Source organism: Marmota monax, unplaced genomic scaffold (genome assembly GCF_021218885.2).
Source record: "Marmota monax isolate L192 unplaced genomic scaffold, Marmota_monax_Labrador192_F-V1.1 WCK01_AAM20220418_F8-fsc00038, whole genome shotgun sequence".
In the NCBI taxonomy this organism is placed as follows: Eukaryota; Metazoa; Chordata; class Mammalia; order Rodentia; family Sciuridae; genus Marmota; species Marmota monax.
The window spans coordinates 3,966,225-3,989,708 of record NW_026692498.1 but is presented as its reverse complement, the minus strand read 5'-3'; the positions used below and the strand labels follow the sequence as shown (position 1 = coordinate 3,989,708).

The 23,484-nt window shown below is 61.1% G+C and overlaps 1 protein-coding gene across 2 annotated transcripts in view; it reads left to right on the top strand.

Annotated features, from left to right (window-relative positions):
• Nucleotides 1–23,484, top strand: part of Ano1 (anoctamin 1) — a 143,570-nt gene that overhangs the window by 4,323 nt on the left and 115,763 nt on the right. The window contains exon 1 of one of the 2 annotated variants that reach the window (XM_046444942.2): nucleotides 8,726–8,936. The exons of the other annotated variant lie outside the window; for it this stretch is intronic. Coding sequence (XP_046300898.1) covers nucleotides 8,879–8,936 — 58 coding nt within the window. The 5' untranslated portion in view covers nucleotides 8,726–8,878. Of the gene's footprint in view, nucleotides 1–8,725; nucleotides 8,937–23,484 lie in introns of those variants that run through there. 2 annotated transcript variants of the gene reach the window in all.

The window sequence follows — 23,484 nt, the reverse complement described above, 5'->3', positions numbered from 1 at the left end:
GGTGCTGAGTGGTGGCTGGGTGACACTTGGGGCTTCAGCAGGTGGATTTGTACCAGGGGCCGCCTGCTCTTTTTCCTCTCAGAATAACAAACACCACCACCTTTCCCTTGGCCTCTTCCTCCTGTCCTCCTCCTCCCTCTTCCTCTCCTCCTCCTTCTTCTTCCCAAGCCACCGGCCTCCTCTCTGGCCGCCTCCCCGTCTCGCTTCCTGGGACCTGGCTTTGGGGTGCAGGAGGAGCCCTGGAGCCCGCGCCCCCCCGAGCCTGGGAGGCTGTGGCTGCTGTGCGCGTGGCCTTGATGGCCAGTGGAGGCCGGCCTCCCGTGGCTCCCCCCTCCCGGCTCCTCAGAAGGGACTGCAGCGGGGTCCGGGTGCCGGTGCAGAGAGCGCACACCCGGACGGCGAGTCCCGACGGAGAGGAGGCCGAGGCCAGTCCGGAGACCGAGGGGCTGGAGCTCCTGGTCAGGGTGTGCTTGGACATGCGGGTGACCGCAGCCACCAAGGGCGGTGTGAGCTGGTGTGTCCGGTCTGAAGCTCTCTCTGTGGGTCAGGGCCACCCCTCCCCGCCCTGGCCCGTGTTCGGTCACAAGCGCTGCAGTGGCTGTGGGAGCCGCCGCCTGGCACGGAGCCGCCTCACTCCCGGGTGGGAGCCCAGGCACACACCTACTGTGCGTTCTGTTTCCTCTGGATGCTGTCAGGTGCCCTAAGTCACGTCCTATGTGTGGTCCTGCCCGGCCGCCAAGTCATTCACCATCCACTGGTGCCCTGTTGTGCTTCGTATTTTGATAACACATTTCTGTGAAAACGCCTTGTATCAACGTTCACCCCGGATCCCTGTCCCACAGCACTCCCCCCGAGGGTGAAACCACGTTATCTGTAAGAGCCAGCTGCCCTCAGGGCCTTTGCACGGCTGCTCTGGGATGATCTTCCCAGATACCTGCAGGATTACCCACCCGTTCAGACCTCCACTGGGACTGCCTGTGCCTGGGGACACCCTCCTGACCTGTCCACAGCATGCTACCATTGTCTGTCCTCTGCTTCATTTTACAATTTACAACCAGATGGGGTGGTGCACACCTGGAGTCCTAACCATCAGGAGGCTGAGGCAGGGGGATTGCAGGTTTGAGGCCAGCCTCCGCAACTTAGTGAGAACCTGCCTCAAAATAAGAAACAGAAGAGGCTCGGGAGGCTGAGGCAGGAGGACACCTGGGTTCCGTCGCCCTCGGAGCAGCACACGGACAACGTCCAGAGCAGCAGAGACGTTTAATGAGGACGTATTTGTGGGGCTGGGGATGCAACCCAGGGGGCAAGGGCACCCCAGCCCCCAGCAGGCGCTGTTCCAAGGACACTTCGTCCTCACCTGGGGACTGTGCAGGGTCATCCGAGGGCTCAGCAGGTTTTTATTCCACTTTTCCCAGCGCTGTCCACTGGCCCCCAAAGACGGCTACAGACAAGCTGCCCCGGGTGGCGGGAGGGCGCGTCGGGGCCACCGGCTCACACGCTGCCAGCTCCGTCCTGGTCTGAAGGGTCATAATCCCTTCCTGAGGGGGAGGGACTTTGGCTGCTCCAAGGAAACAGTTTTCTAACATTTACTCCCAGATCGTGGCAGGGGACCAGTTGGCCCCTGGCTTTGGTTTATGAGGTCACGTCCAGCGGGGGACAGGACGCTGACCACACCCTCTGTGCGGAGCCTCCTGGGCGCCCTGCTCGCTCGCTGCACAGACGGGACCATGTCCACATGTCCCTCTACCCTCTGACTGAGGCACGCGTTGGTGTCCCTTCCCCCGGGCCTGGTCTCTACAGCACGCAGACCCTGTCCTGGGCCCGTCCCCTGCACGGCTGATATGCGACTGTGTCACGCTAAGATGAGTCTCTAGGGCGGCCTTGGTCCCTGGGATGGGGCTTTATAAGAAGAGGCCATCGGGACACACACAGGGCCATGTGTGGTCGTGGGGGGGGGGACACAGTCAGAGACCTCGTGAGGAGCCAGCCTGGGGCACCTTGGTCCCCGCTCCCAGCCCCCTGGGAGGTGGGGCACGAGCACTGCAGCGGTGGGCACAGGCCTGCCCTGGGGCCAGCAGACGGACACTCTGGTGGCCGCCCTCTGCTCAGGGCCTTCCAGGCTCTTGTCAGCTAAGAAGGACGGAGCCCGAGGCACCCAAGTCCCTGAGCAGCACCAGGGCCACGTCAGCCAGCCCCAGCCCAGGCCACGGAGACAGAGCCGTGCCACGTGGAGCGGGTGTCCTTGCCACCCACAAAAGTGGCCACCAGTGGACTGGCCCTCCCAGAGCCCTCCCAGGGCCTCCTGTAGGCTGGCCTGAGCACCAGGTGTGCTGTCCACCAAGTAGAGGCCACTGAGCTGCAGGCAGCTGAGCCGAGAGACCCTGGGAGCAGGTGGCAGCCGGGGGCCCTTTCCAGGTGGGACGCGTCACGGCCTACCCTGCTCGGGCTGCTGACAAAGGCCAGACTTGGAGGCCCGGCCAGCGGCCCGAGCAGGTCGTCGTCTGGAGGACTCTCGAGTGTCTGATGGAGACAGCGACTCCAGTCCCTGCCAGGGTGGCCTGGGGACATGGACTAGCCTCTCTGTGTTTCCAGACAGGACGGTCCCCAGGGGTGGCGAGCACCGCAGGTCTGTGCAACAGGAGCTGGCACTGCCCGCCGTGGGCGGGACGAGGCTGGCTCTGGGCCTGCGGTGGCCTCGGGTTTCCCTCTCCTTCTCTGTCCCCCGTGGCCGGGGCGCCGTCTGGCCTAGGGAAGGAGGGCCGCATGAGGGGCTGCTCTCAGAGCCGTCCTTAGCCGCCCACTGACGGGTGAGGGGAGGCGTCCCCAAGGGGCTCTCGATGGGCCGACAGCCCTGCAGGGGAGGCGAGCAGGCGGGGCCAGCGGAGCCTGTGGGTCCCCGAGGGCGGCTTGACCCCTATTTTCTTTCCCTGGGAATCGAGTGGCCCAAACTCACACAGGACGAGGGACAAACTGCTACCTTGGACCAAAGAACCCGAGTGGCTTTGAGTCTGACCCCGTCCTTGGAAGGGTCGGGGCGCAGGCCCCCGGAGGGAATGGAGGCTCTTCTTGGCAAAGCTCCTCGGAAAGGCCCCGGGTCTGAGCAGCAGATGGGGAGGCTGACCGCGGCCCCTTCCTGCCTCTTGGTTTTAAACTGGACTCGATGGGAGGCCATCCGGCCTGGCCAGGCGTCTTCCCGCTGCCTCCTGAGGGGGTGGAGTCTGAGAGCGCTCCTTGACCCTGGGGACACACTGTGGCCACCAGGCGCGGTCCCTAGGGGAGGGGCCTCCGTGGCGCCTCCCGGGCTCCAGCGTCTCATCTCAGAGACCCAGCTAGACCGGTGGGCACCTGTTTGGCTGCCAGCGCCTTGGCGCCCACACTCCTCGTTACCCGAGGAGCACGGCTGTGTTTTCTTTGGTGGCATGTGGACATCGGCAAATATTTGCCCCATTAATTAGAATCCGTTTAACTCCAAGCACTTGGGCAGGACGGGCTGCGTGAAGGGCCCTGGGGCTGCTAGATGGCAGCTGCACCTGGAACGTTCCGGAGGTCACCCCCAGGCCTTTCACCTGCTCGTCCCTGCAAACCAGCCAACCAGCGTTTGAGGAGATGCCCAGGTGCCCAGGGCTCAGGCTGTCGTGTCCCCGCGGCGAGGACTGATACGGTCTCCCCGGTGCTGCCCGAACCTCCTCGCTATTCCTGGTAATGATGCGTCACAACCAGGACGTGGGGTCCACGGGGCTCATTCCAATTCCACAGAGGTCAACGCAAAGTCGTATGGAGCAGCAGAAAGAGTTCTAGAGTTTTCTAGGAAATGGGGGCACCAACTGGGCCTGGGTTGAGCCAGGTTCTGCCACTCAGCAGCCCCGTGGGCTTGGGCAGGCCACCTGCTCCTCGTGGCCCGTTCCCAAGGTGGTAAAGGAAAGTGGCGGTTCTGCGTCCTGCGGTCGAGGTCAGGTAGTTGGAAATCAAAGTGACTGTTGAATTCCGGTGGCCTTGAGGTGCCCGAGGTCTCTGAGGCCCGGGCCATCTCCCGTCTTAAAGGGAATGTGTGGGGGCCACCGTCACAGTGTCCCTCTGAGAAAGAAGCAGGAGAGACGGCTCTTCAAGCTTTGCCCAGCACAGCGCCTTGACAGGGCTGGCCCCCAAAACTCTCTGTGCCAAAGGGACTGAGTTTATGTGACCAGACCTCAGGGCGTCAGGGACAGTCTGCCCTCGCTCCCTGGGGTCTTTGGAGGATGTCAAGGAAGGTCTCAGCTGGTGGCCGGAGGTCCCTCACCCTCTGCCCGGGCCGGCAGGGTCGAGCTCCAGCTCAGGGCCCCCAGGGCACCCAGACAGAGCGGGGCGACCCTGGTCACCTGGTGCCTGTCTGAACTCTCGCCTTCAGCTCTGGCCTGCAATCCCTCCTTTCCCATTTCCACCGATGACAAGGACAGACACCCAGGACACCACTCCCAGGAGGCCTCAGGTCACCAGGCTGCAGACACAGAAAGGAGCCGTGGAGCCGGGGGCTGGGAGGGCTGGGGACTGGTGTCTCAAGGGGACTGAGGCCCGGGGGGGGGGGTGAGGGAGCTCTGAAGGTGGGGTGCACCCCTGCAGGGTGGGCGGGCCTCCTGGGGGCTGTGCACTAAGCATGTTCACAATGGCGACCTCTGTGTCATGTGTCCTTTGCGATTTACAAATGAACCTTGAAACAGTGAGCTGGGTCCAAGAAAACTAGGAAGGAGTCATGGGGGGGTCACAGGTCACACCCATGCCTGGGAAGCGCCCGGTTGCTACCTCCCGGCGTGTGCCAGGGCACCCTGCAGTCCAGGGCTGTCGTTGCCGTCACTTCGGCCACTTCAGGCCAGTGGCTGTACCTCTGTGCGCCTCCGTTTCCTTCTCTGTGAAGTGGGGACAGAAGAGCACAGGCTGTGGGGGGTCCGGGCACAGATACAGTGTGTCGACTCCCACCAGCTGGAGCAGAGCCCAGGAGCCTCGGTGCTCCCCCAAAGGTGTCCAGGACACCCACTTCCCGACCTCCCAGACGCGGGCCTCGCAGGCCCGTGGGCCCCACAGAGGCCCTCAGCACCGGGTGGAGGGCCATGGCTGAGCACGCCCTGGTACCAGCGGTGAGCAGCTGCCAGGAGGCTGGGCGAGGGCATCCCCCAGCCCACTGCCGCCCCAGCCCCCTTCCCCTCGCCTGCCCTACCTGGCCACTGAGCTCTCCGCCCGGCTTCTGCAGGGCCCTCAGACCCTGCGGAGCCCCAGCCCTGCAGGAGCATGGGCAGAACCTCTCTTTTCAAAAGACCCTGGGAAACACTCCAATGTCCACCAAGGAACAAGGCACGTGTTGGAATATTATTTAGTCACAAAAAGAGAGAAGTCCAGCTCTGCATGGACAAACGTCAAAACACTGTGAAAGAAGCCGGACAGGAAAGCCCCGGAAGTAGGCGTCCACTGACACCAAAGGTGCAGAATAGATCAATCCACAGAAATGGAGAGCGGGGCCGGAGGTGGCCAGGGCAGGACAGCGCAGAGTGACGGCTTATTAAGTACAGCGTTTTCTTCCAGGTGACACAAACGTTTTGGAACGAGACGGAGTGGATGGTGGCACATTGCTGGGAAGGTGTGAATGCTGGTGATTTGTACACTCTAAGATGGCAAATTCAATGTTATGTGATTCATATCAATTAAAAATTTTAAATAAAAACCTCAGCCCTGCTCGGTGCCGCCACTCAGCCCTCCTCACCTGCCTGCCGTGCGCTCTGCCTTCAGCTCCCAGGCCCCCCAGCCCACCTCTGCTCTCAGCCTCTGCCTGAGCCCAGCGCTCCCATCCCCCAGGACAGGGGCTGCTGCCAGCTCCAATCTGCTCCCTGTGGAGGGGCTCATTCCCATTCCAGGTCCGACCCAGCCAGGGAGAGGCCAATGGCAGCGCCCTCGAGTCCTCAGGCAGGGCCAGGTTCTGGGCTGAAGTCAGAAGCCTCCAGCTCCACAGACACTGAGGTGTGGGGAAGGGGACTGCCCTTCTCGGTGCATCTGCTGGGCTCTGGGCTCATGTCCTCCAGACCCGGTCAGCTCTGGAAGGCTGGCCCTCCACCCTGCTCACCTCTGCACCCCAGGTCCCCCACAACCTGAGTGAAGAGCCCGACCCCAGCGGGTGCTCGGAGAGCCCAGCAGAACTGAGGAGCGCACGGCCAGCGAGTCCTGCCCGCCCGAGGTCTGCTAAGGCCCCGCTGCCCAGAGCCGAGGCTGTCCGGGCCAGGGCCAGGGCCTCACCCTGCAGTCCTATTTTAACCCTGGACCGAGCCCAGGGATGAGCGCCGGCCCACTAAAAGCCGCCTTCTCTCCTCCCCTTCGCCACCTCACCCAAAGGGAACCATTTTCCATAACCACAAGCACTGAGCAGTGTGATTACTGTCCTCGCAATGACGGCGGAGTTACAATGACAGGCGTCTCACCTCCCACGCCGGCCACTTGCGGCTCTGCTGTTGACATAAATATCTCCCTGGCATGCGCGGGGGCCAGGGGTCTGCAGCACGAGGCTCCTCGATATGCGGTGGGGGCTCCGAGTGTCTCCTCTCAGGCCACTTCCCCTTTGGGCCGCCTGGGCAGCCCGGCCTTCCCCAGCCTGGCATCCTTCCCACGTGACCACATTCACCAAAATGGCAGCCGAGACCCATCTTTTTCGAAGGAGCTGGTTCAGGTACTCACTAAACCGCCATTTCCAACGCTGGGTCTGCCCCTGGCGTTTCTGCATCTGCTGGACACGCTGAAGGGTTTTATCCGAAAGCAACTTCACCGGAGCCAAGAAAATGAAGAGAAGAAAATTAGGCTTCAATCTGAATGAACCAACCTCTATTAATGGCCGTTCAACACTTTCCTGCTCATAATACTGTATTCAGCAATGTGCATCTCCGAGCTGGCCGCCACACCAGAGGCCATCCCTGCCCCAAGAGGTAAACGATGATGTTAAAATAGCCCCCATATGTATTTACATTTTTCCCCTGAGCCTTTTGGTTTATAGTTCATCATTCCAAGGGTAAGAATTCTAAAATTTTCTCTGTGTATTTACACAACTGGGCTATTGCTATGTATCACATTAGCTATCAGACCCTTCCAAGAAAAATGAGTTTTTATCTCGAGTCCCACATGACATGGTCAGATGGAGAAGTTCTCAGAAGTGAAGGCGGCCCCCAGGAGGGACCCCCAGGGCATCTGATCCCGTCCAGCCCCCTTCGCCCCCATGGGCAGATGCCGGTTCCCAGCACGCACCTCGGGCCTCCTGGGCGAGCCCACTGCAGGGGGAAGGACTCCTGTCAGATGTCTCGGCTTCTGATTCTGACTTGCTTCATACCAGATGGACAGCAGGTCACTGTCTTCCTGTCCCTGAACCTCCTCCCCTGGACAGTACTTGGGTGGGGGCAGGAGGAAGAACCGGCAGGGGACCTCATTCAAAGTTCTGCTCAATCCCACCAGGCCTTGTGAGGGCCAAGGGGGGCTCGTCCTTCAGGCGTGTGTCCCCTCCCTTAGGATGTGACCTGTCCCCCAGGGCTGCTGGGTATGCCTCCACCAGGGTCCAGGCAAGCAGCAGCGTGGGGTGTTAACTTGGCTGCTGATCAAGGGTCCTGGCACCGGCTGGTCCTCAGCACCAGCTCAGCTGCCCGTGGGGGTGCAGAAACCATAGGACGATCTTTCAAAACGTCAGGCTGGCTGCCCCCGTCCGCCTGGCCCCTCCTGTGGTCAGGGAGCAGCTTAACGTTTTGTTTAAGGTTGTTCTGCTTCAGAATTTATGGTATTTATTTGGAGATGTCACAAGTGTGAGGTTTGTAGACACACAAGAGCCGGGCCTTTGCTGTGGTTCTGCACACTCCCCGGTGCCCACAGCCCTGTTTCCTGCACCGTGGTCTCCTTGGGTCTCCTTGGCCGCCTGCCCTGAGCCGGGTTGCAGCTGATGTGGCCCAGGGTGGGGACGGGAAGAAGGGCCACAGGCTGAGGGTCAGAAGCCGGGGCAAGCTCTCTGAGTCTCAGTTAACTGGAATCTTCAAATTAACAGACTTTTCTCCTCCCCTTGGGCAATTCTGAGTTATGCAGAGGCTAAGTTCGGTGTGGTCAGTAGGCCAGGCCGGGGAGCATGCGCCAAAGATCCCTGGATTGAAGTTTGGGGACCCCCACCGACCTTTGACCTCCAGCTCTCCCCCCATCTCTAGGCTTCAGCCTCCTCATCTGACACATTGGTGGAGTGGCCATAAGAGTCTGCCGCCTAGGGGCGGGGGCCAGGTACTCTGCTGGTTCGGGATCCGGAGTCGACCCCAGTGCAGCCCCTGCCCCTCCGCCCTGGGCCCTCAGGGAAGCTGGGCTGCCCTGTTAGTACCCCTCCGCTGGGGGCCCTGGCCGGGGGCACGCCCCGCACCAGGGCTAGGGCCCCACTGCCTGCCCGGACTGATAAGAGGTCCAAGCAGCCAGGGGCGACCTGCCCCGCGCAGCGGGAGGCCGGGGGCGGGCGGGACCCGCGGGCTGAGCGCAGCCGCTGCAGTCCCCAGCGTCTGCGCTGCTCGTTTAGGCGACCCGGTGGCCGCCGGGGAGTCGTGCTACGCGCGGGGCGGGGCGAGGGCGGCGCCCGCAGGTAACCCCCTGGGGGCGGGGAGGCCGCACGGGACCCCCGGACCAAAAAGCCGAGGGGGAGGAGCAGTGCGGCTGTGCGCGCGGGCGGCCAAGTTTGGCTCCGGCGCGCGCGGCTTCGCGTCCTGCCTCTGGGGAGGAAAGGGGGACTGTCCCCACCTCGCTGGGCTCGGACCCCGGCCCTCAGAGCCGACGCAGCGTTTCAGGGGTGACTTCGTCGTCCCCTGTCCCGGAGCCCGTGAGTCCGCAGCACACCTGGAGCCCGGCAGCGAGCCGCGCCATGCTGGAGGGTGACATCGGATTAGAGGGGCTGCCCCCCAAGAAAGCCCCTGCAGCAGGTGAGTACCCAGGGGCGGTGGGGGGCAAAGGACCCCAAACGGTTGCAGCGACGTTCGGACGCTCAGGGCCAGCGGCTCTCTTAGGGCTAATGGGCGTAGGAGGGGCAGGACAGAGACCCCCATCTCTCGTGGAAGGGTGTCGTCCCTCCCCCCCCCCCAGGTGCTCCCCAGTGAGGGAGAGAAAGAAGGGGCTTTGTCGGTCACAGGTCACTGGGGCACGGACAAACCGAAGACGGAGTGGCTGGGGGTGGGGGGGCTGGGCTGGGCTGGGGGCGGCGCGGAAGGCCCCCGAGCGCCGGCGGGAGCGGTGCCCTGGGCGGAGGGCTGTTCCGGATCCCGGGGGAGCGTCCCCAGCCAGCCGCGTCCACCGCTGCGGCGGATGCGAGTTTTCGGATGTTTTTACAGGCGCTATTAATACACATAATGTTTCCGTGCTATTCTGGAGATTTATTTGCGATATAAAGTAACTAGTATGACTCCAAGTCATAATGGAAACTGCAGAGGGCCTTGCGGAGCCGCGGAGACGGATGGGGCTCGACGGGAGGCGGGAGGGGGAGTCCCTGACTTCCTCAGCCATTCCCTGCCCATAAATCACGACCCTGGATATTTTTATACCAATAATTTTTAAATAAATGACCCAGGCAATGTTTCCTGGATGATTTCCCCCTCCCAGTCCAGAGGTTATTAAATAAATGGGGAGCATGGGGTGGGGGGTGGGGCTCAGCGCACTCGCTTGCTTTTGTGTAGTTACACCGCGGAGCCTGCCCGAGGGGTCAGGATCCTGTGCCCTGCAATCAGAGGGCCACTGTGACGGAGCTGCTAACTATAGCAATCCTGCCTTGTGCTCCTCTCCCTCCCCCCTTCTTCTCCCTCCCCCGGCGTCTTGGACTTGGTGGAGAAACTTATTCTGACGTGTACTTCTTAAAAAGTCTGATTTGGTTTCTTTGTAGAAGGGACACTGGACATTTATCAAATTAAAGGCTCAGGAGAAAGAGAGATGCCATCAGTCAGAGGGCGGAGACAAGGGCTGGGGCTGCCTGGGGCTGGCTTCTGGTGTCCTGCCCCTCCTGCACCCATTCTCAGGTCCTTACTTCCCGAGCAGCTTTCTTGCGCTCACGAGTAGAACCTTTGGTCCACTCTGTAACAGGCTGGAAACACGGCCCCCAACTCACCACTTAAGAACATCTGGCCAGCAGTGGGCACTGGGTCAAGTGCCGCGTGGTAGGTGCCTAACCTTCCCCAGCTCACAGCCACAGTGACAGCCACATAGTGGACCGGAGCTGGGACCAAGACTGGACCCCAGAAGGCTAGTCTAACTTCCTCGAGGTTCTTGGCTCTCCCCACCCCAGGCAGAAGCCCAGGCAGGCTTCCGAGACGGACGGCTGGGGCGCTTCCCGGGCGCAGGCGTGAGTTGCGGGGCCCACACTCTGGGTTTTGCAGTCTTCAGGTCTGGGCACAGGTGGTGCCTCGGAGTGGGATCCAGAGCGTTCCTCGGTGGAGGGTCTGACGATTCCTCAGATTTGAGCTGTCATCGGGGACAGGTGACCACCACAGCCTCCACTCCTGGGGAGGGCCATCTGGCCCACCCACCTGCATCTTGGCTGTGAGGTGGGCGGGCTCCTGCCCCCCAATATGCTGGGGGTATCACCAGGGTCAGGAGGAAGGTCCTGGGACTGGTGCCCCAGCCTCGGTTTCTGGGCTTGCCACTGGTGCGTCACCACGGAAGCAGGTGCCAAGTGCCAGGGAGCCCAGAGAGACTGCCACCCAGCAGCTGTCACTGGTGTCTGCAGGTGACAGGAAATAGGAAAGCCATAGAATTGTGGGACAGGCAGGCCTGAGAGAGGAGGTGGCAGAAGAAATCCGCCCAGCAGGTCAGTGTGCGGCCCTGGTCCGGCTGCCTTCCTGTGCCTCACTCGCCCGAGAAGTGGGTCGGCTGCCATCCGCTTACGGGAGAGGAGACTGAGGCTCATGGCTCTTACTGAGGGGCACACAGCCGATGAGTGTCCAGGGCAGACGCAAGCCGTTGGCCTCTTCCCTCCTGAGGCACACGCCCCATTCAGCAGTGACCATGCCCAGGCTTCACCTGATTCTGTGTCCTTAGAGCTGGGCACACAGCTAGGGCAAGTCTTGGCACCTCATGAACGCCCAGAGCATGCAGATAGATGACTGTCCAGTGGGTGGGTGGGCTGGCAGCGTGTCCCCTGCCGGGAAAGGAGGGCAGGCAGGGGTGTGGCTTTCTGGGGGGTGACGGAAACGCTCATCACCTGGTGGCTGGGAAGACTCACCTGAGGCGGAGGGGAAGAGCGGTCAGTCAGAGGGAACCAGGACCTAGGGGTGTGGGGAGGGCAGGAGGGCAGGAGGGCAGGAGGCCAGAGTGATGCGGGCTGCAGGCACCTGAGCAGCAGAGGGACCCAGCTGGGTTCAGGGCCTCCTGGCTGCTGGGTGGAGGGCAGCCTTGGCCCCCGTGCTCTTCAGGAGTGACCTGCCGGGGCGAGGGCCATGCACGTCAGGCACAGGGCACTGCTGGGAGTGAAGCCCTTGGGACAGGGCATCTGGGCGAGAGGAGCCGGGGGCTCTGGGATGGGGTGAGCCACTGGAGAGTGAAGGGACTGGGGGGCAGCCTGGAGGTCGGGAGGGGCCGCTGCTGCTGTTATTGTGGTGAAATCTATGACTCAGCATCTTTGTCATTTTAAGTGCAAGTTCTGTGGCATGAATGACACTGACAGCTTGCAGCCACCACCCACGATTTCCAAACCTCTTCATTCATGGCCCCAAATGGGAACCGCTCGCTGTGGGTAACTGTCCATCCCCGTCCTCCTCCCGCCTGCTGAGCCTCGTCCGCCTTCCTTCTCGGTCCCTCCCCAGCCCCAGGTCCCTCGGGGACAGGGGACAGGGGACATGTGCCCTTTTGTGCCTGGAGCACCTCACTTGACAGGTCCCAGGTGCCGTCCCGTCCTCGTGTGAGCCCCTTCATCCATTTGGCGGCTGAGCAACGGTCCAGTGTGTGTAAATGCCACGGTCCTTTAACCGTTTGTCCTTTAATGGACACTTGGGACATTTCTACCTGTGGGCATTTTGAATAGTGCGGCAGTGGAATGTGCACGTAAATGTGGGTTGGGACCCTTTCCAGTTCTTTCAGATGTAAACCTAGAAGTGAAATCTCCATCTCAGTCATTCTAACGCTGACCTTTAGAGGAACCGCCGGCCGTTTCCCACACAGCTGCCCACAGCAAGAGCGCGTGCCGATCTCCCCGCGTTTGCCTGATGACCAATCACGTTGACCATTTTTCCATAGGTTTATTTATGTGTCTTCGTGGGAGAAACATCTCCAAAGAGCTCTCTGGGCGTTGCCCGTGTTTTAACTGAGTGCTTGTCTTTTGGTTACTGAGTCACAGGAATTCTTTAGTAACCTGAATATTGAGGCCTGATCAGTTGTATTATTTGCACATATTTTCTCCCACTGTGCATATTGTCTGCTCACCTTCTTGATAATGTCCCTTGATGCATGTATTTTTAAAAAAGTTTTTGACATCCAATCTACCTACTTTCTCTTTTTTTTTTTTTTCGTGCTTTTGATGTCAACCCTGAGAATCTGTTGCCAAATCCAAGGTCACAAAAGACTTGGCCCTGTTTTTTCCTAGGAGTCTTGTGGGTTTAATTCTTATATTTAGGCCATTGATCTGTTTTGGGTTGGCTTTTATTTGTGGAGTGCAGTGGGGACCCAGCTTTGTCTTTTGCCTCCGAGTATCCAGTTGTCCTGTTGTGCAGTGTGAAAGAGCTGTTCTTCAGGGGTTTGCTCTTGAGCATGTTGATAACAACAACAATCACAAAAGGTGACACTTGGAGCACACCGGAACCCCAGCTGTCACTCAGAGCATGTGGCTGGTTACCCTGGAGTGAGTTTGGGGCACTCTGTGAACATTCTCAGGGAGACAGAGACGCGATGCTAACCCACAGGCCAGAGGCAGGTTCCTCCGATGCAGAGGGGAGAGCCACCTGTCTGGACAGGTGCTGGCCCTCCACCCTCTGCGACTAGATGTGGTGGGTGAGGCATCGTGCTCCAGGCCACCATGTCACCTAAAGCTGTGGGCAAGAGCCCATTGTGGGCAGAGCCTGAATCTCTGGATGTGGCCACCCAGTGAGCTCCTCTGCTGTGTAGGTCATCGGGACTCTGTCCTCTGCCTTTGCAGCTGGATACGTGACTTAATCCAGCAGAGGAGTGTCCCCCCACGTTGGGGTACAGTGTAGCCACCTGCCGGGGCAGGCAGAGTAGCCTCAGTCCTTGACCTCAGGGGGCTCACAGTCCATTTGGGTTTTCATGGTCACTTACGTGGCCACCCCCTCTAATTCTGGGAACTAAGCTGACCCCAGGATGCTGGCCACCCCCTCCTGGCTGCTGTGGGGAGCGGGACCAGCTCTGGCCTCCCAGAGAGCAGCAGCAAGTCGACTCCCGGTTGACGGCCTCTGCCACCTGTGCCTCCCCTGATGCACTTGGCCTGCGCCTGGGGACGGCCATGTCTCACTGGTTTCCTAGCCCACATAGGGCCTGGCCACGCAAGGCCCAGTGAAAGTCAGGTGGGAGGAGTGACCGACGGACAGACGGGGTTGGCCGACCTCTTGCTGAAGGGCTCTGTTCAGGGTGCAGGCGAGGTTCGAGCCCTGCGCTTCTGTCATGTTGCTCAGCACTTGTGAAGTCGGTGATATTGGGCAGACATGGGAGGGAGGCCCAGAGAGGCCGAGGAGTGTGCGGAGCTCACACAGCCCAAGCCTCTGCCGGGGCCCAGGGAAGCCCAGCGCTAGGATCTGAGGCTGGCCCTGGGACTGGAACTGCATTCCCAGCTCCCAGCTCCTGGCCTGGGCCCAGCTCTGCTGTGGCCTCACGGTTCTGGGTGGAGGCCATCCGCTGCCCGCCAGGCCCTGGGGGCGCCCGTGAGGCTCTTGTCTCTCCCTGCACCCGTCTCTGCCTCCGCGTGGCCCCCGGCCTCAGTGCTGGGCTCTCGTGCTGCGTAATGAAGCACTAAAAGCCCTCGCAGCGCCACTGGACGAGGGTCTCGTGGCCATTAGGTGGACGAATTACCAGGCTCATGTACTTGGCGCTTGGAGGGGACCTGCGTGGCGGGGGCTGTCCCCTGGTGATCCCAGCTCCCTTTGTTGCTGCAGCCGCGGTGACACTTGCCCCCTCCGAGCCGTTCATGGGGACTCGCCTGGGCTGGGTTCCCAACCCCACAGCCCACCCCTCACCAGGCCCGCTGAGGGACCCTGCCACGGGGCCTCCCGGAAGCCGCCCCTGTCCAGCGTCCCTTCGTCTTAGGCTGCGGGGGCAGACCCTGCCCTGACGCCCCAGAGTCCATGCCCCTGCCTGACCTGGAAGGTCCTGCCCACCCCGGCCGCCACGACCCTCTGAGGCCCACAGGGCACTGGGCAGAGCCCGAGCTGCACTGGGTGGGGAGGCGGCTGGCGAGGGGGGCCGCCGGTGTGACGGGCACCATTTACCACAGTGGGCTTCCCGCCGTCGGTCGGAGGAGGGGCACCGGGCCGTGGGGGGACGGCGGGGCCTGGGATGCGCTGGACCAGCCACTGCTTTGTCGAGGTCCTTCTGTCCTGACCTTGCCTCTGCCCCCCCCCGATCCCTGCTGCTCCGTCCTCCAGGGAAGCCACACGCGGGGTCTTGTCCCCTGGTGTACGTCCCCACACTTAGCTCAGCGCCCAGCACGCTGGTGACCCCTCCCTGCACTCTGGTCTGCCCACGGCTCCCCAGGGCCCGCCTGCTCCTTTCACCCTGCCCCCGCCCCCCAGTGGGCAGAGGGCCTCCTGGCCAACACAGGGGGGGACTCGGCCCCTGGCCCTGGCTCCTCTGCCCCGGGCTGTGGCTGGCGGGGACCTGCACCTGCCTCCCGGGGTCCCCACTCTCCCTGCCCCTGCCCACTCCTGCCGGCTGTTTGGCCCCCCGACTGGCCTTGTTCAGCCCTGGTCCCCCCTTCCCAGCCCCCAGGTCCCGGACACACAGGCCCTTGGCTGGACTCTGCCCTCTCGGTGGCCCGTCCCCAGCGTGGGCCCACCCTGGGGACCTGGTGTCCTGGCCCCATCTCCCTCCCGGCACGTACTCAGCCGCCCCATGTGTCTTGGTGTGTCTTGGTGCACCCTGGTGGCTGCTCCTCTGCCCGTGTGACAACTCCTCACGGCAGGAGTGCGCTCGGCCTTCCCGCTGGATTCTAAGTCCCAGTTGTCCTCAACTCCTCACAGCCAGGCCTGGGCAGTGCAGGGGCCCTCAGCGTCCCCCACTGGGTCCAGGGAACCCGCCTAGGGCTCTGGGTCTCAGAAGAACCGAGCGGGCCGTTTGGTTCCTTTTTGTGCTGAGAAGGACACGAATTCACAGGGAAGACATTTCATTTTGGGTATTGTTCCATTAGTGAAGGGGGGGGCACGGATGTGTTCATCTCTCCCTGGGAAGGATGGACGAGAGGGTGGACGCAGGGAGAGTGGGTGGACGGATGGGTGGATGAATTCATGCATCTATCAATAGATATAAGGATGGGTGGATGGATGGATGATGGATGGATGGGTCATTGGATGGGTGGATGGACGGATGGATAGATAGGTGGCTAGATGGATGGGTGCATGGACGGGTGGTGGGTGGGTGGAGAGAGATTTTGTGTAGTATGTGGAACCTCTAAACACATTGGTGTGACTTTTCACCATTTAGTCTGGCCCTTCCTCGTTGGTATCAACCAGCCCTTTAGAAGAGAGAAGCGCGATGGGTTCACACAACGAGAAAACTCACCAAGCCTGGTTTGGTTTATAGTGTTGCATCAAAAATACCCCGACTCCTTCCATGGCCTTGTGTGCTGCACTTTAGGACCAGCCGCTGCTCCGTGTCCCACCATGGCCTCTCCCCGGTGCTGACCTGAGTGGTGGGGTCCTCCCGCTTTCCCCGGCTGCCGGAGTCCGGCTGCAGCAGAATAATCAGGGGGGGACGAACAACTTGTGTGCGTTGATACAGCAGGAGTGGGAGCCCTTTATTGCAGGACAGGAGCAGTATTTATACATTCCGCACAGCTTACCTAATTAGCATAAACTAGATACGTCAGTCAACCAATCAGGAATCTCCACACTTCATGGCTCGCTGGTGTTACTTCTCAAACCACTCCGTCTGGCATTTTGCCAGGCACCATCCAGACTTGCTTACGAACTCTAACATTCCCCTGGCAAAGTGCCAGGTGTTATTTTGACTTGTTTACAGACTCTAACACCCGGCCCCTCCCACCAGGAGCGGAGGCAGGAGGAGGAGGCCCGGCCTCCCCGCCCCCACCGCGGCCTCCACTGGGTTGATCATAACCCCCCACGTGGTTTCTGGCCTCTGTCTGGATAGACTTTTCCCGTCACCACAGTTTTAGTGTCAAGATCTTTGCAAAGATGATGCAGGAAGCCCCCACGTGCCCACCCCTGGTCCCCACTGCTTTCACCTGGAGACACACTGGGGCGTAGCCTCATCCCTCTGTGTCCCAGAGTTCCACCCAGAATGCCAGGGTGGGCCGGGCAGTGACCTTCGGCCTGGGGGCCCCTGGCTGTGACGGTTGCCCCACACTGGCCTCTGTTGACCTGGACGGTTTCCAGGAGCACAGGTCAGACGCTGTGTGGACTGCCCCGCGGTCGGGACTCTTCTCATGGTGTGGCTGCTGTGGCCTGAGAGTGGGAGAGGGAGGCGGGGAGGAGCGCCGTGGCCATCAGCGTGGCCTCCGTGTGCGGCCGGCTGGGGACTCCTCGGCTCCGCCCGAGGTCAGCCTGGTGTCCGCTGTACGCGGTGTTTTCAGGGGCCTGTGGCGGATTGTTCACCTGTTCCTCGTGGTGCTGGGTGGAACCCAGGCCTCAGGGCCCCCAGGCAAGCCTCCACCACGGCCGCACCCCACCCGCGGAAGGTTCTAGATCAGCCGCGTCAACTTATGAAACTCAAGCAGACACCTCGAGCTGACGCTGTCACCTGGCTCCTCCCCGGGAGGCGCAGACCTCACGCCATGGGCGGCTCCGTGTGGTTACAGATTACAGCATCTGACTAAGAGGGGACGCCATCTCCAGCCTCCGTGGCTCAGCCCCACAGGGCCAGGGGACGGGGGCAGAGTGTCCAGCTGACAGATAAGCTGAACTCGATGTCCACCTCATCACATGTGCCCAGGGGCTCCCTGGCTTCCGTTTCAAAGCAGTAAATATTTAAATAATTGTCCCATTGATTTCAATAATAATCACGGGAACAGGAACGTTTCTGTCCCTAGAGAAATTAATTGGATGTCCTGGATCCTCTCCAGAGACCCCTGAGTGGGACAGCCTGGTCCTACCTCCTCTGTATTGTAGTAGCAGGAGGCAGCTGGGGGTCAGAGAGGCTGAGTGGAGTTCCTAAGATCGCACAGCAGTTTGGTGGCATGGGTGGCACTCGTGGCCAGGTATGCTGACTCAGTGTCCAGAGTGCGCGTGGGCGTGCGCGCTTTCGCTCTCTGTCTCTCTCCCTCTCCCTCCCCCTGCTGCCAACTAGATTAAAGCGCAAGAGTGGTGATCCTCAAAACCCCTCAGAAAGGCAGCCCGGGAGACGCCTGTATCATGGGAACGTCACCAGAGTGTCCCCACCAGCCCTGTAGCTGGGTGCCAGGGGACAAGCTCAGCCAGGAGACCAGGGCGGGGCAGGCAGGGCTCAGCTTGGGCTGTAGAAGCCAGACTGCTGGTCCCGCAGGCCCAGGGCCAGGAAGTGGAAACCAACCCCTGACTCCAGACAGGCTCCCCAGCCCTCCCCACGCACCCCAGGGCCTCTGCATGTGCACTCTCCTGATAGAACCACGCAGCCCGTGTGGACAGCCACTGTCCTAGAAAGACCCCGGGGCTGCTTCCAGTTTGGAGTCGTCATGAATGAAGCCAAGGAACAGAAAGCTTCTGTGGACGCGTGTTCTGTTCCCATTTCTCTCGCACACACCTGCAGTCAGAAACCGGATCGGGGAGACGTCGCGTGGAACCCTTTAGAAAGTGCCCGTTTGCCCCAGGGCTTGGCTGTCCCACCAGCGGGTCTGAGGCTGGAACTGGTCTCAGTTTATTGGCCTTATCTATGCCGCCTCTCCTCTCCAGCTAGTCTGCACCCCAGGTGGGCAGGGACCCTGGCTGTTGGATCATTGCTGAACCTTCGACACACAGCGCAGGGACAGGTACACAGTAGGTGCTCAGTAAACACTCGCCGAGTGAGTGCCGTGTCTGCTCTGCGGTTTCTTCTCTGCTCCAACCACCTGGGACCCCGTGTGCCTTGCTGGGGAGCGAGCAGCTGGCGTTCCTGGCCACCTCTGACTGTGGAGCGTGAGGGCAGGAGCGGGGGCCACCCCTCGTCCACTCAGGAGGCCCCAGAGTGACCTCTACAGAGGCCACTGGCACCATTTCATTCTGACAAGGTCGCGAGCCAGGTGTGGCCAGGTGCTGGCTTTGGCAGGACAGTCTCAGGAGGGGACTCACCCAGAGCCCCCAGAGGGACTTTCCATGAGAAAATGTTCGTGACGGTGACCAAGCGAGACACGTGCTGCAGGGGGTGAAGAAGAGACGACCCTCCCCGTCACCAACTGGCTGGATGTTTATGGAGGAAGGTGTGGAAGGTGCGCTGCCCCCAGGGACAGGCCGCAGGGGCTGCGGTCAGATGGTTAAAGAGGGACTCGGGAAGGCTGAGGGCGTGTGAGGAGGCCCTGAGCACTGGGCAGTGCGGGCAGCTCCCTCCGAGCTGAGCGGGAGTCCCCCGGCCTGGCCAGACCCCAGAAGGTCCCGAGCGTGGAGCGCGGGGTCACGCAGGGCCCCCACCGGGCTGCTCACTGTCCAGCACAAGCCTGCCAGGCACGCGCCGGGCCACCTGGGTGGGGTCGAGGCAGAGACAGGCCACGCATCCACCCAAAGTGCCCAAGGGCCCCCAGCTACAGCCCTGAGCGTCCCCGGGGGCTGCAAGGTGGACAGGAGGCCCTGAGTCCACTCCATGGAGAGACCCCGTGGACAGGGGAGGCAGGACCCAGAAGGGAGGGTTGCGTGACGCCCCCGCACGGCCTGCGAGGGCAGGAGCCACGCGGGGAGAGAGCCTGCGGTGTGGGTGCTGGGCACCGGTGTGGACAGCAGAACTGGCGGGTGCGCGCACTTTGGCAAATGTGTGCCAGGCTCTGGGGGTGGGGGCTGATAACAGGAAGGACGGGCAGTGCTGGTGCCCAGGACAGCTCTGTCGGGAGGCCCGTCCCTCGGCTCCTCCCGCCTAGACTTGGGTAGCGGCTGCTGTGGGCACCGGCACCTGGCTCCCTGGGTAGCTTGGCTGTGGCCCATCCTGGCCCCTTGGGGACGAATGTAGGGTGCTCCTGGGGGCTGCTCTGGGGGGCCTGGGGAAGAGCAGTGGCCAGAGACCACCTGCCCCTGTGCAGGGAGTGGCCGAGAGCCGCTTCCCTGCGCCCAATGAGTGGACACATTGTTCCGGAGAACGCGCCCCACAACGCGCCCCAGGTGGAGCCGCCGTACCGGGGCGTTTGGGATGAGGAAGCAGCCGGAGCACAGGTCCTGGAGGAGGACCAGGTGGCACTCTCGCCATCCAGAGCCCGTCCCGGGGCCCTTGTTACCTCCTGCTCGGTGACAATGACTTGGGCCTGGTGGTTCAGAACAACCACGTCTTGGTCCTTGTTGGGCTTCTTGCCGTGGGTCAGCGCGCAGTAGGGTGCGGCTGCGTGGTCCTGGCACCTGGCCCAGGGGCGTGGTCGCAGTGCCGGCCAGGGCTGCAGGCTCGCTTGAGGCTTGGCTGCAGCAGGAGGGTCCACTTCCGAGGTGGCACCTCCGGTCTGCGGGCGGGGCCTCGTGCCCCTCTCTGGAGCCTTCCCACAGGGCCACTGTGGGCCAGTCCGCTTGTGACGCTTCATTGGCTTAGAGTTTTGACCAGCTGCTGCGTGGAACCAACTGTCCCCAGACCCCACCCAGCCAGAACGTGGCCGGTGTCTGTGGAACCCTGAGACTCCTGGGTGCCAGCCACCATGTCCTCCCTGGGACATTCCTGTCCCTCTCCTCTGGCCTTTGAAGGCTCCTGAGAAAATCCATCCTCTCCCCAAACTGACAGGTGGCCGGGGGAGCAGCGAGTCATGAGCGAACTTCAAACCTGGTCAGCTCTCGGGCAGCCAGTCCTGACGGCGTCCGGCCAGCCTCACTAGGGCCACCACTCAGCAGCGTGTCGCCCGAGGACACGGCGCACTGTGCGGACGGCAGGGTGGGAGCAGGGTGGCCTTCCGCCCCACACTCCCGAGCTTCCTGACTTGATTCTGAAAGAGACGTCGATGAACTCGGCACCTTTGGTCACTAAAAGCTCTTTAAGGAAACAGGACATCTTTGTAACAGGATTAAAAACACCGACTTCAGACCAAGAGCCTATGGCCCACGGGGGCTGGTGACACACTGAAAGTGGCCTCATGAAATAAGGGATTCGCCAAGGACGCGGGATCGTCCGTCCCGTACTCCTCAAGGTGCAGAATGTTCCGGAACGTGCTACTAAGCAAGAAAAAAGGACTGTGACGAACATGACCATCTCAAAGACAAAACTAAAACGGTCACTAAGACGGTCACCCGCTGAAGGTGTCCAGAAGTCACAGCCAACCAGAGACCCGACTTGGAGGAGCAGAAGGAAGCCTTGGGCTGACCCCGGAATGCAGCGTGGACCAGCGCTCGGTCCACTGAGGGACAAGGACGTGGCTTTTCACACTGGACTGAAGAGCAGGTGGGGAAGCAGCGTTAAGGACACCTCGCGTGAGCCGCATAGCGGGGACCCCCACCCGCAGGAGGGGAAAGCACCCTCCCTGCTGACACCCGCCCCAGACGGGCCTCCAGAAGAAGCCAAGGTTCAAGTTGAAAGTGAAAACCGTGAACACCTAGAAGAAGAGGAGACGGCGTTTATGCCCCTCTGAGGCGCGTCTCCTGAGCCCGGTGCCCACCCCGAGACTCTACAGGGAAAATGGACGTTCGCAGGTTAGAAGGAAAACGCCAAGAGCCGGACGTCAAGACAGAATAACAAGCTGAGGGCAATCATTTGCTGAGTATCCAGAAGGCGTTTATTTCTGTCGCTCTAAAATGGACATGTCACAGATCGATTAAAGCAGCCAGGACCAGAGGACAAGTGGCCAAGATGGAAAGAGGCCACTCGCCCGCGAAGGGCCAAGGTGTGGGAGAGAGAGCTCAACCAGCAGTCGGAGAGACACCTGGGCGGCTTTTCCCTTCTTTTGCCTGCGATTGACAAAGTCTGGCGCCTGGGCTGTGGAAGCAAGCTCCTCGCCACCACACTTGGCTGGCACCCCACCCGCCTCAGGACAGCCTGGCAGTGCGTGGCCCTCAGGTCCCACAGGTCTGTGCGAATCCACCCAAGCAGCAACTCCTGAATGTATCCTACCTCCCAAGTCCTCCCTGCAGGGAATGTCCTCTGTGCAGGGGGCCAGCGCAGTGGACCTTCTCACCCTGTCTCCAAGGCTTACATGGGACTGGGGCTAAATAAAATGTTGGTGGGTGGAGGGAAGAATGGATGACGGATGGGTGGGTGATTGATGGATGGAGGGATGGAGGGATGGATGGTACAGATGATGGGTGGATGGGTGGATGGTGGATGGGTGGGTGGATGGCAGGTGGATGGTGGATGGATGGATGGTGGGTGGTGGGTGGATGGCGGGTGGATGGTGGATGGATGGTGAATGGTGAATGGCGGGTGGATGATGGATTGATGGTGGATGGCAGGTCGGTGGTGGATGGATGTTGAATGATGGATGGATGTTGGATGGCAGGTGGATGATGGATGGATGGATGGTGGATGATGGATGGATGATGGATGGATGTTGGATGGATGGTGGATGGATGGTGGATAGATGATGGCTGGATGGTGGATAGATGATGGATGGATGGTGGATGGTGGATGGATGGTGGATGATGGATGGATGATGGATTTGGATGGTGGATGGTGGGTGGATGGCGGTGGATGCTGGATGGATGATGGATGGCAGGTGGGTGGATGGCGGGTCGGTGGTAGATGGCGGGTGGGCAGGTGGATGGGGGTGGAGTGAACCAACAGATGTTTGGCGCTGGCTACAGTTGCTTCCGCGTCTTAAGAAGTTGAGGGGCAGGTGGGCAAAGCCTGTTCTACATACAACAGTGGGAAGCGGGGACCGCCCAGATCCTCATGGGTGGGGGCTGCGGGATGCTGTGGACACCTGAAGGCGAGGCTGTTGTGTCCCTGCCCTGGGCTCTGCCCGGCCTCCCAGTCCCCACGCTGCGTTCCTGGAAGAAGCCAGCCGCGGAGAGAGCCCCAGCGGCCGCTCTGCCGAGGGACTCCTGCCCTGTGCTGAGCCCTGCCCCTCCCCCTCCCCCCTCGTCACACCTTCCCCTCCTCAGTCCCCGTGGGCCCAGGTCCCCGTGGGTGCTCACTGTGCAGGGGTCCCACCTGGGCTGGCCAGGCGTCTAGGAGCACCTGGCTTCGTAGCCGCGGGGTTCGTGGTGGTGAGTAGCAGATGGGGTTCAGAACATGAGGCGGTCACTCAGGGAGGCACGGCCGCCTGCTGTTCTGCTCACAGTGACCACGCTGCATGGCCGTGGCTCTGCCAGGGCTGATTTTCATGCTTTCCAGGGATCCTCTGGCTGTTTGTCACCAAACCGCAAGGGAGCGGCCACTGCTCCCCGTAGTACAGATGAGGGAGCCTCCAAGGTCGCGTGGCTGGGAGGAGGTGGCCGGATTCATGTGCAGGCTCTGGGGCCCGGCACCCCAGAGCCTACAGGACGCGTCTCCCGGGCCTGTGGCCATCGGCTTCCCATGCTCTGCCCTGAGAAAAGATCACAGAGCAATAGAAATGTCCTTTCCGTGACTGCCCAGGGTCCTCCAGACCAGCAGACGGTCCTTCACGCCACAGAGAGGCCTGACGTGCCGCCCAGGAGGCTGTGAGCAGCCCTGACTTGCAGAACCGGAGTCGATGACTCGAGAATCCTCGTGATGGGGACTTCATGGTTGTCGCTGCTGCTTATTGGACATCTCTCCAGTGTTTAGAGCTCTAATAGGGTTTACTATTCCATCCCCTCCTCACAGCATCCCTGAAAGGTAGATATCACTTCCCACATTCCACAGGGGAAAGAAACTGTGGTTCAGAGAGGTTGAGTAGCTTGGCAGAGGTCACACAGCTTGTACTAACATATGAGAACCCTGGGCTCTTCCTTGCCAGCTTCATAATCAGCGAAGAGGTGACATGTTTCTTAAAATGTCAGTGAAAAAAGTGCCCACTGGCACCCTGTCCTGAATTATCCCAGGGCACCTCTGTGAGAAATTCCTACGCCTTGACATCTCTGTGGAGCCGGCCAAACATGGCCTCATTGTTGATCCTCAGATGCATATTTTCAGTGTGAGGTGGGTCGTGTTTATTTTCTGATGAACAGCAAAATGAGGTTTCTATAAATAGACCAGGCCTCTGCCCTCTCGTTTCACTTCCTGTGCGCGATTCACAAGAGAGCCAGCCAATCGGAGGGTTTGCCAGCCCCGGAGGACTCAAATGGA